The 19,920-nt window shown below is 34.4% G+C and overlaps 1 protein-coding gene across 4 annotated transcripts in view; it reads right to left on the bottom strand.

Annotated features, from left to right (window-relative positions):
• BCAS3 (BCAS3 microtubule associated cell migration factor) overlaps window positions 1-19,920 on the bottom strand; it is a gene marked incomplete at its 3' end in the record, with an annotated part of 480,594 nt that overhangs the window by 215,926 nt on the left and 244,748 nt on the right. For all 4 annotated transcript variants that reach the window (XM_084239092.1, XM_084239093.1, XM_084239095.1 and 1 more), the window contains 2 exons: window positions 19,222-19,418; window positions 14,364-14,461 (listed from right to left, as the gene is read on the bottom strand). In XM_084239092.1, the coding sequence (XP_084095218.1) occupies window positions 14,364-14,461; window positions 19,222-19,418 (295 nt within the window). The remainder of the gene's footprint in view (window positions 1-14,363; window positions 14,462-19,221; window positions 19,419-19,920) is intronic.

Raw genomic sequence — 19,920 nt, 5'->3', positions numbered from 1 at the left:
AAAATATAAGAAGTTTTAAACATTACTTTTAGGGACAAAGTGACTGTTTCTCATTTCAATAAAGCCTTCAGATACACTGAAAAAAATAAAGATGCTTCAAGTCCTTTCATAAAGCAGTAATGGGGCAGACAAAATGCAGAGACTCTCAACAAGGTGGCATGTAATATTGGATGTGGAGCTCAAGATGCTGACATAAATCCTAAGTAAATGAGAGTGCTACTTGATCCAGTAAATGATGAAGTATGGTTCTACGAGCAGAAGTAAAAAAATCACAGATCTCAATCCTGCAAGTTGCTTTAAGCAGCAGTTACTGATGTTCCAAAGCAATTATCCTATATATACAATTGAAACAGTGAAAAACAAGTCTATAATATTTACTTCTAATTCAACTGAAAAAGATTTTTTAAAACAACTTCAGAAAAGTATGTCTTGGTTACTCCTTGGTCAAAGATTTCCTCTGAGAAACCTGGAATTATGCTTAACATTCTCAGCATCTCTGCCAATGTGAGAGTGTGGGTGGGGAGGTGGAGAGGGACAGAGGATATCAAGCCCACCCAACTCCTGGAAATTTCAAAGAAAAGACAAAACTCTCCAAGAGAAATAGTCATTTTGGTAAATGAAACCATTTGTAACTTTTTTCCCCCTCCAACATATCATAAGAGAAATCCACACTGTGCTCTAATCGGTCCTAACGCTTTGGTTGAAAGAAGGGTCAACAAGAGCTAAAACCACTAATGTCATACTTGACGAAGGAAGAGTGGAGGGCAGGGATGCCCCAACACTTTCATGATCCCAAAGGAAAGTCTCACCCAGGCTGCTACAAACCATCTCCCAAATTTATGCCAAGAACATGTTTTACAGGCAAGCTGAAATCTTCCTTTGGCTATAAAAATAATAACATATTCAGCATCCTGGGAGAGTCTTTCACTTAGAGAAATAAAACTGAGTTCTCAAACTAGGAAGAAACAAACTGGAAACAGAAAAAAAGATGAGCTGAAATAGAGGCAGGGAGTGGGGTGGGGGAGAACAGTGAATGGCAATCTCCCTTGTTTTGACAGATTGAGACATTCAAAACAAATGGCAGCCCACTCATGCTCTGGAGAGTGATCTGCTGGTCTCAAACAAAATGGGTCCATTTCTTTACCTACTGGAAGAGGAGTAAAATGTATTTACATAAAAAATACATAATAAACATAGTTCTAAGTTAGACAATTTTGAGGTTCTTTTTTAAAGAGAGAGAGTCAATCACCTGAGGAGTCAATCACCTTGATAGTCTTCAGCAACATCCTCCTACCCCACCACGAAACAGAAGTCAGCATGTTCCTCCTTAAACCACAGTAAGGAACACCTTTTCCTTAAAAGACTGTCAGAATTGCTTCATTATACTGCAAATATATCCCAACAGTGTGGAAGTCCAGATTTTAGAATAAAAAGAAATATAATCACTTTCTCTCCCTCTCCCTTGTCTTCCAAATTTTTAAAAAAAAAAAAGTGTGCCTATTCTTTAAAAGTTTGCTTTTTCCCACAAGTAGATGGAAAATAATTGTGACCTTGGGCAATCACCATGCTTTAGTGAAAGCCTTTTTCAGCATCAGAAAACATTAACTGGTTGATAGTGGCTTTCCTAACTGAAAATAAATGGTTACTGCTTGAAAGGTATGAGCCAACAGTCTTCAATCATCAATACATCACTAAGGATATGCCAATGGCCCCTTAAAACAGAGGTGCCCTCAAAACGGGGGGCTTCGATGAAGCACACGGCATATGATAAATAAAGATAGTTCCTACATCAGATCCCTCCTGTTATTATGAACAAAACTGTGGTAGTCTATTGTGGCTAACACACTGTTCAATATTCTGGGAAAAGTGAAGGTTTCAGAATAAATTTTCTCTCTACTACCTACTAGCTACATGACACTAGCCAAATTGTTGAACATTCCTTAACCTCAGTTTCTTCATGGATATACATAAACAAAGATAAATTAATAACCCTCAATGTTAACCTTTCAAATTCTGAAACATCTCAGGTGTTAAAAATAGAGGTTTGTATGGATAATGCATGCACATGTTCTAAAAGAATACAGTAAAAAAAAAAAAATGCACTAATGTTTCAGTGCCCCTCCATAGGAGGCAATGACTGTGTGTAGTTGACTGCAAAAATTTGGTTTCAATATTCCATACTGAAATATTGAATTCATTAACATTTATTGAGTGCCTATTATATGTCAGAACCATTCAAGGTGCTGTGGGAAGTACAAAGATGAGCTCACAGTCTAGAATGGGAAATGGTTCCCGACTTTACTTTAACACAACAGTAAAACTTTAAGAACAGAGGAGAGAGTGATTAATTTAATCAATGGGGTGAACTGTAATAAAGAGTAAAATTAAGAACACATTTCCAAGCAAATGAAAAGTTTCAGGCACCATACCAAAACTCTACTAAGATCTCTCTGGCTTAGGCCTTCTGATTCAAGAATTGGCACCCTAGCAAGGTTATAAAAACTCTAATTAGAGGCATTTGCTCATGGATAAAAATTTCTGACATAGGGAAAGTCATTCTGATAGAATATCAAAGGGGTCACTGTGGAAACTATTAGTATTCTCTTTAGATATCAAGAAACAGACGGGTGTGTCTTTCCTAATGCAAACATTCTTTATTGGAAAACTACATAAACTTATCTAAAGAAAAGATTTCTAACTAGACAGTTTAATTAAAGTTTCAAATGCAATTTTTGTTTTTTTCCACAATACCTGATCTGAGCATTTACAGAATAACTGGCCTTTCCAATAATGGTATAACAGAAAGATAAAAGAAGCTTCAGACTCATAAGGCTGCAAAGTGTATAAGAACAGGCAGTGACATTACCAAAACAGTGGCAATTCTTCAATAAACCTTTCCAGCTTAATGGAACTCATGTCAGAACACTGTATGTCAATATCCTGAGCCCAGGATACTCAGAATAACAAGTATAATAACATGTATAATAAGACAGGGCAGCTTAACACACGAGCCCCAACTATCCATACACTACTATGTCTGAGTGTTAAGCCTACTGTGATCAGAAGAATAAAGCAAGTCCATTTGTTCCACTGGATGTTTGCCAGGTTTGAGAATAGATACCACAAAGCAAAACTTTGCTACAGTTAATGGTTTATAAAGATAACCTTATAACACAAATTTCTATACTAGCCTCATAAGGTCATAGCACAATGGAGTTGAAGGTCACAATTCCTGTACATTTATTATCTGGATGTAAAAACTATCATAGATGAAAAATGCACTATTTAAACATGTACTGCTTTTAAAAAAGACATAAAAGACAACTTGAAATGCTCTGCAAAATATTTCAACCTATCAAAGAGTTCACCAGGGTCCCAAATGAAGGAACAGTTATCATGAAAATAGAAGCCATCAAAATTAAGTACTCTGGGAAAAGAAAATGTTTCCTATATTTAAGTGAGGTAACAGAGGTGTGAAGATGCAGCATTATTGAATTTTAATTACATTATATTTAATGTCTAGGGTTTATCAGAAATCAACAATGCAACAAGTATTCATTATCTGTTCTGTGGCAGGCACTTAGACCAGACATGTAGAAGTACAAAAATAACCCTTGCTCTCAAAAAGCCTACTATCATAAGGCTTTACTTTCCACTCTTTCTCAAGGCATCCCACTCATGAGATGACCCAACAGTGGTGTCATCAGAGGTATCTTAAGTCAAGCAGTGACAAAGCAACTAGGATTTACATCAGTTATTTTATGCATCCATGTTAACTATTTTCACATGGCAAATCAATCTTAAGAACTGCTTCAAGTGTCATCTCCTTTTACTGACTCCTACCCATGAGTCATGGATGCCATAATATCTGCTTACCCAATTCTGTTTTCAACAAACACTTAGCTTCCGGAAAAGCTCCAACTCAAATGTGCTATAATTTAAAAGGGCACTTCAGGTATTTGGCTCAATGAAAAAAAATTCTATTTTGGTATTAGAAAAACCACAACCACGAGTTGCACAACATTCAAATCATTTTAGAGCTGTGATTTAAATGTCAGCACCCAGAATCCTGCAGATACAATGCCCTAATCCTAGAATAATACCCTGGTTCTGTGGTTATGATGATAGCCTCGGAAGGTCTGTGAAGTATAGAAAGAGAGACAAAGTCCCTATTTTCCTACACTTCATTCACAACTTGGCCCCAAAGTTCTGAATATAAGCATTTTCTGTCACAACAAGCTACCTTTATAACTTCCAGATAATTATATGTTCAGGTCAAGAACTCTAGATCATATTGATTACATCTCCACACAATCAGAACCCTCCAGCGCTGTTTGTGTCTGCTCTAACAGGGACAGCTTTTAAGTATCTGTGACACTAAGAATTTTCAGTCCTATCAATGACAGGAATGGAAAGCCAATGACAGGCCTGTCAATTTTTGCCTGAAGCACTAAGGACAAGCTGGGAATTCATCATACTGAATTTCATATGCCAGCTGCATTCACACATTTTCACCACCTGAATAGTTGATTCTCTTTAACTCCCACGTGGCTCATTGCAGCATACAAATGTTTTGAAATAAATATTTGATTACTTAGGGTAAAGAGGTTTGCACTTATCTGAGGTGTCAACATAATGCACTTTAAGTCATTCTAAGTATCAAGAGCTAGGTGTCTTTAGTCCCACTCTTAGCCTGAACCTAACCTAAAATCAGAGTAGCTCTGGGAAAACATGTACCATAGTTTGGGGCACACTAATAATACTGGCTTCATATATTTTTTATATCTACCTAATGGCAAATAGACTAGTGATTTTTCATAGATCACTGGGAGACAGGGATCTCATATTGACAAAAAAAACTTTAAAATCCCTCTAATTTTGTCAAAAGTAAACCCTCACCCAAATATGAACTTAGAGAAATAGAGAATCAAGGTATGTTTATTAAAATTGCTATATGATTTTGGGGTTTCAACAGTTAACTCTAATGTGACTCGGTATACTTTTCTTTGTATATATCCTATTGAGAGAACTGAGCTCCTTGAAACTTTGAGTTGACATCTTCAATTAATTTTAGGAACTCTCAGCCCCCATTTATTTTTTTTTTTCATTACTCTCTCCATCTTGACATCCACCTGCAACAATTACCAATATATTAGACATGTATTATTGTTGCATACATTTCTGACTCCATTGTTTTATTTTGATATTTTCATCTCTCTGAATCAGTTATAACTTTTGCCTTGTTTATGAGTCTATTTTCTTTTGTGTTCATTCAGCTGTTCAGACATTCAGTGAATTATTTAAGAGACTATATTTTCCAATTTTAGAATTGCATTTTGGTTCTTTCATAAATTTGGTTCATCTTTTTCCTCAATCCAATAAAAGAACAATACAGTAGGAAATTCAATATGGGAATACAAAATATAGGAATGTAGGTTTTCATTTTTTAAAAATGTGTCTCTTATTTTTCAAGTCTATAATATGTCATATACTTATAGTGAAATATTAAACACTTTGCCTTAGGACTAAGAAGAAGGCAAGAATGTTCAATATCAACTCTTCTCTTCAATAACATATTGGTGATCTAAGCAGGTACAGTAAGGAAGAATAAAAAAATCATCTTCTATTTACAAATAACATGATAGCACAGTAGATAATTCCAAGGAATCTACTGGAATGAATACATGAATTTACAAATGTTTCGGTATACACCAGTACTATATGAGTATAATTACTATATTTAATATGGGAAAATAAAAATTACTAAAATATGCTATTTATAATTGCCATCAAATAACTGCAATCAAGTTTACAAACTATGTGTGACACTTCTAAATTGAAGAATAATGAGTACTAGAAAATTAAATAAGTGGATAACTATAAAATACTCATATTGTGGAAGATTCAACTCTTTTCGAAGATGTCAAATTCTACCAAATTTGACCCACAGATTAAATGAAAGTCCTATCAACCAACTCCTATTATCTAGATTTCTATAAGGATTAATATAAATTTAATTTATATGTGTGTGTTTATCAGGGCATACATATATTTTTGTGGTTTCAAATATTTTTTGAACCAGAACTCCTTAGTACTCTTAAAAACTGAAGACTCAAAAAGCTTTGGCTTATGTTCATTGTATCTATTAACACTGAAAATATTTATGTACAAACATACTTTAAGCCAATAATAAACTATGTATTAATATCAATGACAGTTCCTTAAAATAATTCCCACATTAAAAAAGTGAGAAGAGTGACATTTTTCCCTTTTGGGGAGGAATCTTTTATAATAGACAATAGCTGTTCCACATTTAATCTGTTATGATAGGTTGTTTGTATTAAAGTATGTGAGGATAGGTTTGCCTCACTCAAAAATATAATTGGCAATGGACAGAGAATATTTAGATTCTGAGCCTCTTTAGATTCTATAGACATTCTTTGATATGACAAGTTTGTTGCGGTGTGTCTGAAACAATATCAATTAACTTTTATATTCTGTTATAGTAAAATCCTTTGTTCCATCTTGCATTGCCCATACATAATTTTGTAATATCATAAATCACAAATTTGTGATACCATAAATGAGACAATTGGAAAATACCGCAAATCTACCAGGATACTAGTTAATACCACAACCTATCTCATTAGAGATGTCTTTAAAGTTAGGGAACCTGTTAAACAGACAGCTGAAGATATATATGGATAAAAAGTTTCTAAATTTATTATTTATAATTGAGGCCTAAAATTTTATCACTGGTAACAAATATTATCAGTTGTTTTCCATGAAGTGATAAGCTTACCTTATTTTTGAGAAAATTTTGCCAAATAACAGTATCAGAATAAAGATTGGGAGTTTTTCAATTAAAATGGTACTCCAATTTAACAGTTGCTAGTTCAGTTTAGGACAATCACACAAGAGCATTTCCTCAAGACAACTATCATTGGTTAATTCCACTGTGTTATAAAGAATATTAAAAAGAACACAGCATCAAAATTTAATAAAATTAATTTATTAAAATTTTAATATAATAAAACTATTTTTACTATTACAAATACATTCTAAGTAATTAGAGCTTTAAAAAAAAAAAAAAACCTAGCAGTGGATTGCATTGCCTCTGCACAGTTTGGTACCATTGCTTTTACTATGCTAAGGTCCAATCAGTTCATATACCATTATTTTGTTTCATCTATATTAAATGCTAACACAGCATAAAAAGTAAAGACAAATAATGACTTCATATTTTAATAAAATTATCACTCAGGACTCATTGAAAGTGTAATGGGAACTCTGAGGGATTCTTGGGCCACACCAACAGTATGTATATATGTGTACATGTCGATGATGCAAAGGACTTGTATAGAAAAAAGGAAGTGGGGGCATTAACTGTTAAGATTTCAAATATACTAAAAAGCTACAGTAATTGAGATAGTATCATAGTAGTGAAAAGACTGAATGAATAAATAACAGAATAGAAAAATCCAAGAAAAATTTAAAAGACATCAATGAAATTTATTATAGGAAAGGCATGTCTTTTTGAAAACTATTGCTGGTACAACTGAATAACTGTAGGATAGCCTAATATGATGCTAGATTCCTATCACAGTAAAAAAAGCAATTTAAAAAGGATCATAGACATAAATGCAGAGATAAGACGATACAATTTCTACGAAAAAACGCTTCATTTCAAAAATGGGAGAAAGATAATTTTTTTCCTGTGTAAAACACAAAACACAAAAGGATGTGTAGTGGGAAAACTGGTTCTTTAAAAAAAAATAGCAATAAGTGAAAGTATCGTATTGAAAGGAAATATTTTTCAATATCTGACAAAAGATATTGTAAACCTAAAGATTAGCTGACTTCACAAGTACATTACAAGAGAAGATAGCCAAATAGCCAATGAGTATATTCAAGCTGATCCAAATCACAACTTCATCAAAAAAAAAAAAGCAAATTAAAACCACAGTTAACATTCATGAGAAATGGCTCATACAGTGCTGTTAAGAATTAGATTGGTAGTATCATTATGAAATACTTCCTTGGAACTTCCTAATTAAGTCACACACATGCCTAAATTGTGAGCCAGCAAGTTTAGTCCTTACCACAAGCCCACTATCTCTGAAAGTCTTATATCAAAAAATCATTTCAAAAAAAGGACTTGTACAGGAAAGTTTATACCAGCTTTATTGAGAATAAGCCAAAAGTCAGAAACAACAGCATAAGATTACATGAATGGTGTGAAGATCACACTACACTGAAATGTTAAAAAATGAAAGAGCGACACAATGAAACACCTGGATGAATCCCAAAAACTGTGAGCAAAAGAAGCCAGATGCAAACAAATATTCAGAGAATGATTTCATTTACATGAATTTCAATACAGACAAAGCTAATTTAAAATGAAAGTCAGTTGGTTTTCTCACCATTAAAGTCAGTATTGACAGGAAGGGGCATAAGGGAACTTTGTGGAATGACAGAAATATTTGATATTTTCTTCAGAGTAGTGATTATTACACAGGTATGAAAGTTTATTGACCTATGTGATTAAGACATATGTAAAGTATACCCTAATTTTGGAAACATCCACAGAGGTAATGCAAATTAAAGATCTATCACATTTTCAAGCTGGAAGGGACTTTGGAAATACCTTACCTCAATTCCCTCATTTAATGGAAGAAACACTGGGGTTTTGAAACAATCTGCCACACAAGTTGTTCCAGACAAGTGAGTCTAGAACCAAAGGCTCATGAACTACTAGTCACTCTTTTCTCCAACCCTAAGCTTCCACAACAAGGCTTTTCCTGGAAACAATATTTTTCACTTTGGTTATTTGCTTTAGCTTTTCCCTGATAGTTTTCAACAATATGCAGGGGGATATCATGAGCTCTGGTTCTGACTAGTTGCCTGGGTGAGGTCCCAGGCTGTTTTTAATTGCTCACTGGGCTTACATATTAAATGGAGAGAAGGCTCTTTTGTTTGTTTCTAAGTTTATAGATGGCACCTATAAGCATAAGACTCTCAGGCTCTTGGACACAATTTAAAATAGTGTGGCACTAACAGTTTGACACTCATGTCACTAAGACAAATGGAATTCCCGGTTCAGACTTAAACAAATTCTAATACTGCCCCCAATATTGTCCCTCTGCCACCAAAGTCTCAGGCAACAGACTACATAAACAGTCCAGCCTTGTATTAAAGATGTAGTAATAAAGATACAAAAGAGAAAAGTTCAGTCTCTTGGCTAAAAAGTCCCATGTAATTATGTGGTACCCTGGTATATCAACACTAGGGAGAATTCCATCAATTCCTTCTCAAAATGCTTAGGAAAGACTTAAAGTCATGTCAAGAACTTGGTGCTTACAATAGAGAAAGCAAAGGCAAGATTTTAGTTGACACAAAGATTTATTCAAAGAAGCAATGTGTCATCAGAAAAAAATAACTCTCAACAGCTTCTTCTACTTCTGTTTACCGTTTCTTCATCTTCAACTGGGGCAATCATTTTTTTTCTTAAGTGTGCTGAGCTAATTTTTCCACACTGTTAACTTGACTTTGATCTTCTAACATCCTATAAATATTAGAAAGAAGAATGTGAGGAATATTTTAATCAGAAAGAAAAAGATGTGGCAGATTACTGAAAGGAAAAATCCAATGTTTCCACTAAGTCCTTAAACTTTGATTCTATACAAAGGTAGTAGGTATTCAAAAAAATTGCACTAAAATAATGCATAAATGCCCTCATTTCTAATAAAAAAGTCATTTTTAATATCTGGGTTTGACTATTTCCTGTTTCAAGTATAAATAGTGTCAAAGTAAAATTATTGACCTCCTTTTATCCCTCTGAGGGAATATTCACAGGTCAAGACTAAGCCTTCTTTTAATTTCACCCTCATCCATAATCCTCTTACTGATCCTACACAGGCTTTCAATATCCAAGGTACAAGTATGCCTGCAGTTTTCGTCACCTTATAATCCCAACTCTATTAAACAAAAGCCATATCATTTATTTAAAAAAAAAAACTCAAAATTTCTAAACAACACTGTATGCTTTGTAATATATTCTTTCTTTTAGAAAAAAAATTTGAACATATCCCTGCCAAACTTGGTGGAGAAAATTTTTACACAGGGATACTTAAATTCCTTTTACAGATGTAGAGAAGAATGGCTAAGTAAGAAACAAGAATTGTGGAAGGTTTCAGCAAGTTAAAGACCAGGATTATATCATCATGACTCTGTCACTCAGGTCTAGTTTTCAAATCACAGAGCTAAGTGACCTCACCATGGCATCTGAATGGTTTTTCTTATAGACTCCTTTGCTTCTTACCACCAACATCTCTTATGTCTCTGAGGGCTGCAATGACTAAGTATATCTACATTAGATTGGAAAGGCAAATGTAGCTAAAGAAACGTAATCCTTATTAATGTTCTTTCCCTAGAGTATCAGAAAAATCTCTGTAACATACAAGAATGCCTCTATAAGAATGTCTCTCCAGCAGAGACATTCTACACAAATAATTTCATCTACCCAACCATACTTCGCTAATAAACGTTACTTGTTTTTTTAAACATCCAATACAACAAATGCCAACTACATAGAGCAGGCACAAGTGATCATTATAAAATCAAGCAAATCAAAGCAATTTGGGTTAAGTGTATCGTTTTCTTCAATAAACAAATTACTTTGATATTGAGGGGAAATTAGATGTTAAAACATATTTCCTAAATTCATAGAAATTATTTAACTACTACAATTTTATAATAAAAATAATATTTCTCTTGACTGAAGAACCACAAATTCTATGTATGCAACTTTCTCATTTGTTGAAATGCTTGATGTAACACTCATGTTAGGTATCAAAGCCTGCTCTATTGGACAACTCACTTTACTTTGTCAGTTTTCCTTCTCCTACTGTCATCTTCCTCAGAAATATACACAAAGTTGATTCCATCACTTCCAATAGCCTCTTCTTTCTATATAATGCTTATTGTAGTTGAGTTTGACAAGCAACTATGCTCTTTGTACAAGCCAAGAATAAGTTTGTCTTCAATCTTAATTGATTTGAGTTGCTTCTTGGTAAACATCAATTTCCATAATGAAATTACAAACCAGGACAAATACAAGATGAAACAGATCATTCTAGGCTCTTGGTTTTTATGTCTCTAAAGCATCTAGAGGACTTACTAAATTATCCAACAGGTACAACCTACAGGTCTTGGGACAGGAACATTAATCGCAAATGTGGAAAACAAATTTTGAATAGGACATTGACAGTTGTCTTTTTCTTTTAGCTTCAGAGGTCCTACACCTTTATCAAAAGAATGGAACATACTATAGAGGAAAAGCACCTAACCAAAAAGAATGTACATAATTCATGCAGCACTTGCTCTGGGAAAATTGTGCATGATTCAGAGACCTAGAGGTTAATTAGTTGGAAAAATTAAACAATTCCTTCAAATACCATTTGTTCTGGGTAGTCTGGGTCAAGGGTAAAATTCTACAAAGACCATTTCCATAATAGTTTTCTCATTAGTCAAAAAGGAAACATTTTGATGGATAACACAATTACTCAAACTCAAAATCTTAGGACAGTCAGATGAAACATGTTATGGAAATAACATCTATTTATAAAGCAGTTATAGAACTGATGAGCTTAAAAATACCCATTTATGTAAAGACAGTAAAGAGGTGGTTTACATATATCTAAAAGCACAGTATTTGTGCTGTGTCTAAATCACTGAATTTATTAAGTCAAAAATGGGGATTTTAGGATATGTGTTCATATGTGAGGGAGTAAAGCCCAGACACAATAGATGATCAAGAAAAAAAAAAAGTGGCAGGGTTCTCCTGTTCTTTAATTTCAACAGAATAACATGGCAAGATTAATGCAAAGATATTCAGAACACATTAAAGGTTCAAAAAAAATAGTTCATTTGAAAACGATACAATTATCAAAAGATTTTAAACTGTTACATTAACTTTTAAATTCTAACCCTGTAAAAAGCAATTATGTATTATACTCCTCCACCACTGATGACAGACAGACAGACAAGGGATGTCACCAAAACTGAAGAATAGTCTAAAATGTGCCATTGGCACAATTAAAAAGGCAATTATATCAGTTGTAGAAATAGCTTGAAGTTAAGACAAAGCAATGAAATTTGATAAAAGGAAGGGCCATATTGGTCATAACCCCAAGCAAATGCAATCAAAACTCCAGATAAGCATTATCATAATATGCAGCTGAATCCAATATACGGGTCACAACCAGAGAAGCACTTCCAGGTTCTGGAGTAATTATAATAATCTATTAGGCACCTTTAAATAGAATAATCTAAAACAATCTTTACACAAAGTTCTTTTCATAAAGAACCCAAACCATTTAGCCTCTATCTTGTTAAACAGCAATAGAAACGTAAATTTGTTATAACAGTGGCTGTATTAGAAAAAGTGGGTGAAGTTTCTTCAACAAAATAATGATGATGCACCTAAAGCAGCTTATGCATGTCATTGCTTTGCTGTCTTTTGGAAAGGAACGCTGGCTTTCTGGAATGAAAATAGGACCAGAAAAATAACAACAGAGTTTATTTACCAAGAAGTCCTTTCTCTTCTCAAAAGATTGATAATTTTAGGCGGAAGCTCAGAGCTATAGAATATTCCCAAAACTCCTAAGATCTGCCTCAGATGGAAACGAAAATAAATCACAGGGAAAGATCTAATTCCTTAGTCAAGCATCAACTTGAAAACTCTTCTTGCAACAGAGTTAAACAAAACTGTGATTGCAATAGTTCACTGAAATTCCTCTTTGGGGAACAAGGTAATTTTACAACTTAAAAAGACTTAAAAATAGTGCTACATAAGGAAAATGGAGTATTACCTTAGACTATAGCACTGAGTATGGCAACAAGGAATAATACAATAGGTACAGTTTTGGTGACAAGTTTCACTTGAGTAGTATCTAGTCACCTGACTCTAAAATATCAATAATGACAGTTTAAGATTGCTAGTGTAATCTTGCATCAAATAATTCAGGAGCAAATGCATCATTTCCAAGGTCACAACTGTAAATTGTAATTCCAGATAAGCGGCATCTGTTAGCATTCTTAAAATTAAAACTATCCAAAAGATTTAACTTTGGTCACTTAACTCATTATCTCATTCAATGCAGGGAAGCAAGGATAGAGACTTTGCATATTTCTGTGTTTGAATTCAGGGGAGAACCATGGTTGCCAAGTTCAAGTACACAAACCAGTATCAGTCCTCAAAAGTAGAATCTACATTAAAATGAAGGCGCGGTCCGGGAAACAGGCAGTTTAATCAGACACTAGGTACAATCCACTCGCTAAAAATCAGAAAGCTAGGAAGATATAAAACCCATTAGCTTTCAAACTTCAAAATATATCCAGAGACAGGAGCAGAAACAGAAGCTTTGGTGCTTTAAATGTGACCTGCACAAATCAGTTTTCTGTTTGTTTCCACTTCTTTCACAGTTTAAGCTTCAATCAAATCAGCAGTCTCTAGGGATTTTGAAATTGCTAGAGATTAAAATCCTCTCTGACTCAACTGTTTGGCTAATGCTGAGTACTTAATAATTCTACTTGTAAGAGACTTTTTTGATGAAACACTGCTGTTTGCTATCTTCACACGCTCTGTGCTGCACCATAATATAAAGCAGCATTGTCCTTACTTTACTTATCACTGAATGTAGAGAAGAGAAAATGTGGTATTATTAGTAGTTCTATTATTTGGCAGACCTGGAAGAAAACACCTTTCCAATACCAATGTAGAAACTATCACCTACAAAGGCAAAAAATGTACTTCTCCAGATACAAATATACATATTCATGGCTTGGTTCCAAGGATCGGAAGTTAATAACTATGATAGATAGACCAGAGCTAGGTTAATGAATTTCTAAACTTTATGCTTTCAATAATAAAACCATTTAAGTTATAGCATTTGGACTCTACTTCCACAGATCAGGCACTTTGATACTCAACAGGTTGAGTAAATTGAATCCATATATTGTATTTACGTTCTCTGTCAAGGTTGCTTCTCCACATTTGAGAGATCAAAGGCAAAACAGTCATCAACCCTGTAGCCCTTAATACTGTGTTCATTACATTTAATCAAGTGCCAACTGCACCGCATCATTCACCAACCTTAACAAAATTTAAATGCACGGCATTGTTTAGCAACAAATGTATGCATAACATTGTTCTACTACACACACATACACACTCATCCCAAAATAAGACAAAAAAAATTGGCGGGGGATGCAAAAATAATTTCATTTTCTATATTATACACCAAAAGAAATAGAAAATATACAGAACTATCCAGTAAACATTTCTGAGGTGATTTTTCTACCTGAGGCAGCATCAATCACGGTAGAAACTCCCCTTCGATCAGAGACTGGACGGGATGACCCTGGCATGCTGACTGGGTCAGAGCGGACCGGCTGGATCCTGCAATGCAATTTAATTTAACTCACATATGTTACTGGCATCAAAACTGTCACTTGCTACAACAGACCTTAAATCAGGAGTGCTGGAATGGCCCAATCCATTAAAGAACCATTTACTCTAAAACAAGACAAATAGGGAAGCTGCAATCCCTAATTCTTGCACAAGGAGAAAGCACAGGAAACATCTCCACACTCCAAACCCTTTCTTCTCTGTTATTCAATAAATTTTAAGTAAGGGATTGAAAGATTGACATTAATTAAAAGAGAGAAATTAAGCTGAGCAAGAGAAGAAATTCTTTTTTTTTAAACTTTTTAAAAAAGATTTATTTATTTATTTATTTATTTATTTATTTATTTATTTATTTATTTATGCAAGCACTGGGTACAGTCAGAAGCGCAGGAGGGTGAGAGAATTCACCAGAGCCAGAGCGGGGAGCAGAGCAGGCAGAAGGACTGAAGTGCACTGCTGAGGGGAGCAGCGGGCGGCAGGAGAGGTCTGCATGCCATGTGGGACCGTCCTCCGGTGGCCGGGGAGCAGCCAGGGATCGAACCGGCGCTGCAGAGGCTGCGGGCAGCTTCGCAACCCAGCGCTCAACTGCTGCGCCACCAGAGAGGCCCGAGAGGAAATTCTTAATACAAAAACCTTTGGCATTTACAAGGAACAGATATGAAGAGTTTTGCAAATGTTCAAATTCATGAACAGAATCATAATGCCTTCGATAAAAGGCAGCAATATTACATACAAAATTTAGAGTAACTACCTTGAAATCCTTTTAAAAATTATGCTATATATGGCAACAGAATGGGATAACAGACTGATGGGATGGGACTGCCAGGGGTTTAGCTGGGATCACTACTATTTAACTGAGTTACCTCCATAAAATTACCAATTAAAAAATAAGAATCAATTACAGTCTCAGCACAACCGTGATTTAATACACACAAATTCAAGGTGCTTAAGATTGCTAAATCTTTAAATGTCAAGAGTCTATGTCCAGCAGTATTAGAATAATACTATTAAAATTAAAATATCTATATGAATAAAAGACCTAAGAGTGCCAGGAAACTTAAAGGAATGAAAAATTGTTGCAACAAGTTGAACATGTATTTTTTGTAATTCTTCCATGCAATAAGTATTTGTTGAATTTTAGTCATGGACAGCATTATTCCAGAAACAAGCAGGCGAAAAAAATGACTACAAGGTCTAAGCGCAGATGGATGGTATAGCACATAAAAATTCATAACTGATTAGAAACTAGGTGTAAAAATGAATGACCTAGGTAATAAGAGTTCAGAATAAGAAGGGATTGCATGCAAGATCCACAGTGGATAGAGGAAACCTTATGGTGCCTAACAGAAACTGGATCTGTATACAGTAACAGTATAGGTATACAGAGAGAGGAGCCCTTTAAACAAATACCTAGAACAAGCGGACCCTTGGATCTGTGACTGAGCATGACCAATACAGGCATCATGAGATGCATGATTAGGTTGAAGCATAGCGTTCATAATGGCTATTGGTAAAGATAAGAGATTGGTAAACACCATGGTCAGATTATATGGATCTGAACTGACTGCAGAAGAAGAGTAGTTATTAAATGCATGGTTTGACTATATGTGTATCTGTTGTATTAAAGAAAGAAATGTTAGGGAGGTAAAGGACAATGTATATGATCTAATACTGGAAGTTGGACATGCTGATGTACACAAATTCCAATCACTGCCATAGGGACACTATGATATTCTAACCAAAATTCATTAGACCCCATTGCATCCTCCTAAGCCAGTCAAGATAATTCTGTCATCTCATGGCAAAGATTAATTAGCTCTGGAAGGGCAGCGTAAGAAAATTTGGGCCAGTAAGAAAAGACAAACAGCTTATTTAAAGTTTCTGGAAAATATATTTTCTGGTTCTAAAGAGAAATTAGAAGCTATCTATATGGTCAGTTCATTGAAACTATAGCCCCCTCCTGGTCTATACAATATGTAAGCTAGTACATTTCATATTGTTAATTGAATTTATATTGTATTTTTAAAAAAATAATCCAGAGATGTGGGTAGGGCATGGAGGGGCTGTTGATGAAACTATACTGGTCATGAATTGAGGTACTGAAGCTGGGCAATAGAAACATATGCTTACATGATTAAAATTTCCCCTAATAATAAAAATAGATAAAAGTAAACTGGTTGTGGTAATGGGAATGTTTTAGAAGTAGAGAGTGGAGATGTTGTACAACATAGTGAATACACAATGGTTATTGTACTGAATAATACAGTGAAATTTATATTATATGAATCATATATCAACAAAAATGAGATAAAAAGGGTGGGAGGAGCTAATGAACATGGAGACAATAGTTGACAATGTGTATATAACTGAAATTTCTGAATAGAACTCAAAGTTCTCACCCCCCCCCAAAAAAAACAACCTCATTTATATGAAATATGTGAGTTGAATGCATATTTAAGAAACAATAAAATGTAATCAATTTCCTAGGAGTTACTCTTGAATGGGAAACGAAACGTCGTGTCTCCCTTCCTTTTATCAATACATTATGTGTTTCTCAGATCTATGAAGTTTTCACTGAATTGTTTTTAATTGCTCTATCATTAGTTTAGAACACTATATGAATCAGAACTATAGGAAACATATCCTCAGATGTATGTTACCACACCACATCCACCACCACTGACTTCATATTTTAAATTTTAAGTCACTGTTCTAAATTAGGGAGCTGCCATGAGGTTAAGCCATGCCTAAAACCCTTATGAATAGAACAGACAATATACCTGTCTGTACTCCATTTTGGTCAGGGTGCAGGGAGACAGGCTATCAATGCACAATATAATTCCCAGTGATATCTCATGGGGTACCGGACATAGTTACTAGATGTGATAGATCAGTTAAGCCAAAAAAAGAAAAACAATCTAAGCAAAGGCTTCACAGTTTAAAGGAAATAGTAAGGCACACAGCCACAGTGCCATTGTGCAGGAGCCTATAGAAATACAGAAGTCAGAGGTGAGGCATAGGGATACAGTGATAATACTGAGGAATAAGGGGCATATTAAGTACTAGGTCTATGCATATGCTGGGTGGAACATGGTATCCAATAGAACACTTGTAAATGCAATGATGTGAGTAAAATCTGAATTTCCCATCAAAACAGTGTTCTCAAGGAGGTTAAAGTTTAACCAAAGGGCTTATGCTCAAATTCTTAAATATAAATGGCAAGTGCAATCAAAAGAAATTTATAAATCTGTTATCAAATACAAAGTTTAGTAAAGTGTGTATGTGCCCAATGAATAGGACAGTATTCTAATCAAGTATGAAAATTTAAATTCTTTTAGATAACAATTACCAGAAGGTATTTCAGATTCAGGAACATAGTTTTGTTTGAAGATGCAAGTTAGACTTAGATGAAGAACTAAGTCTGAGGTGCAGAGTAACTAAGAAAGGTGGAAGAAGTAACAAAACAGGAACAGAGTTGTGCATTTAGGAGCTAGAGATGTCCTCTAATGAAAAGGGACTGTCATCGGGGGAATAGAAAAGAAATAGGGTCTCGTGAACAGGTCAGTCAAGAGACTGAACATATTAACAATTAACTGAATGACTTATAAACATGAATGCTACATTTGATCACTAAGTTGACTGTCGACTACTTAAACTAGATCACAGTTTATAATTGGTAGAAGTAAAACTTGGCCTAGCACCCAATTGTCACTATTGCCTGACATCCTGGGGAAAAGTGTCATCTCTAGAAAGCTCTAGAGAGTAAAGAAAATATTTTAAAAAGCAAAAAAGGATGGGGGGAATAATAGCAACAAAGCTAACTAAACAAAGAATTAAAACATTAAAAAAGGTATTAAAAGAAGACATGTGCCTTTATACGGATTATTGTCAAATAAGAAATACTATACCTTATCTAACTACAACAATTTTCGCTTTCTTATAGAGATATGTTGTTAATGTTAACAAAGAGGTAGATAAAAACAAATTTTTTATCCACAATTTCCAACAACTTTAAACAGCAAATACATGAAAAAGGTCAGAGGGCTATTTTAGATTCAAATAAAGTTACATTGTTGAACTTTTTAAAAGACAAGGTAAGGAAAGGGAGATTATATTGCATTTCACCAAGTCCTTCATTGTAAATCTTACTGTGTAGTAATGTCTTGATATAACAAACTGAACCACTAAGCAAAGCTGAGACTGTAACAGTAAAAAAAAAATCTCAGTTGCATTTATTCAACGAGCTGGCAATAATAAAAACCATACTTTGTAAACCTTATTATGAAGACTCTTACAAGTAAGGATCAGATAATATACATGAAGAAGATACACACACATATATATGTGCAAATAGAACATTTGATTTTATATTAACACTTTCTCATCAAAAACTTTTTACAGTCTAAAATAAGGAATATGCAGGACTAGGCAGATGAATATAGTTTTAAAAACTAAAAAAAAAAAACAGTGTATAATCAGACTTTAAGTCCTTAGAAATATGAATAAGGCATCATGAATTTAGATGGCTTAAAAAGTGTTATTTAGGGAATATTAGTCTTAGAGAAATACAATCTAAAATACTTATTGAATAGATCCCACATAAGATCTCCAGAGGTACCAGAATCACAAGCTATAGTGCATTCATTCCTGAATACACTGTGCCCAAAGAGGAAATGTAAACATTACTGAAGATACTCATTCCTAATGAGATTAATCTGGTCAAATCACTCCCTTAGTTTTTTATTTCTTACCTGAGACTGTTGAGATCAAGGTCATCTGTATCAAAATCCAAAAGGGGTTGTGGAGTATCACTTGGACCATGAGACTGCAACACAGATGAACTAGATGATATGACTGTGGTTTGGCCTGAGGGATGGATGGTTTTGAACTGGAACTGTGGACCCATCCACAGACGTCTGTGGGGTCCAGTGTGAGTTACAATTTCTACCTGGAACAGATTAGGTATGATGATTGAAACATGTTATATCTTCCCTTTGAGTCTTTCACAATTCCCTACCCCATCCCATGTCTGAACACCCACATTATATATGTGTATATGTATATATGTACAATATGTACATGAACATATACATACATTTGGTTAGAGTCACAAATGTACACATACACACACACACACACCACATGAGAGTAAAAGGACCAGTTACTGCCCCAAGTAACTAAAAGTCACCTCCTTAGGGACTACCTTTTTCATTCGTTCTAGAATATTTACTACTCTATGGGCATGCACTGAATAATACACCTATCAATATACAGAATAAAATTAATTATCTTCACTGAGGATCAAACTTATGAAAAATTTGAAGTTGCTCAAAAGGGAGGAGGGAAAGGTCTGAAACATTTTTCTATATCTGTTTGTTTCCTTCCACAATTAAATATAATATGCAATATAAAATAGATTTCTCCTAACCACCAAAATTTACATCAAATGA

Source organism: Talpa europaea, assembly GCF_964194135.1.
Source record: "Talpa europaea genome assembly, chromosome: 7".
NCBI classification, from domain to species: Eukaryota; Metazoa; Chordata; class Mammalia; order Eulipotyphla; family Talpidae; genus Talpa; species Talpa europaea.
This window is presented reverse-complemented; position numbering and strand designations above follow the sequence as displayed.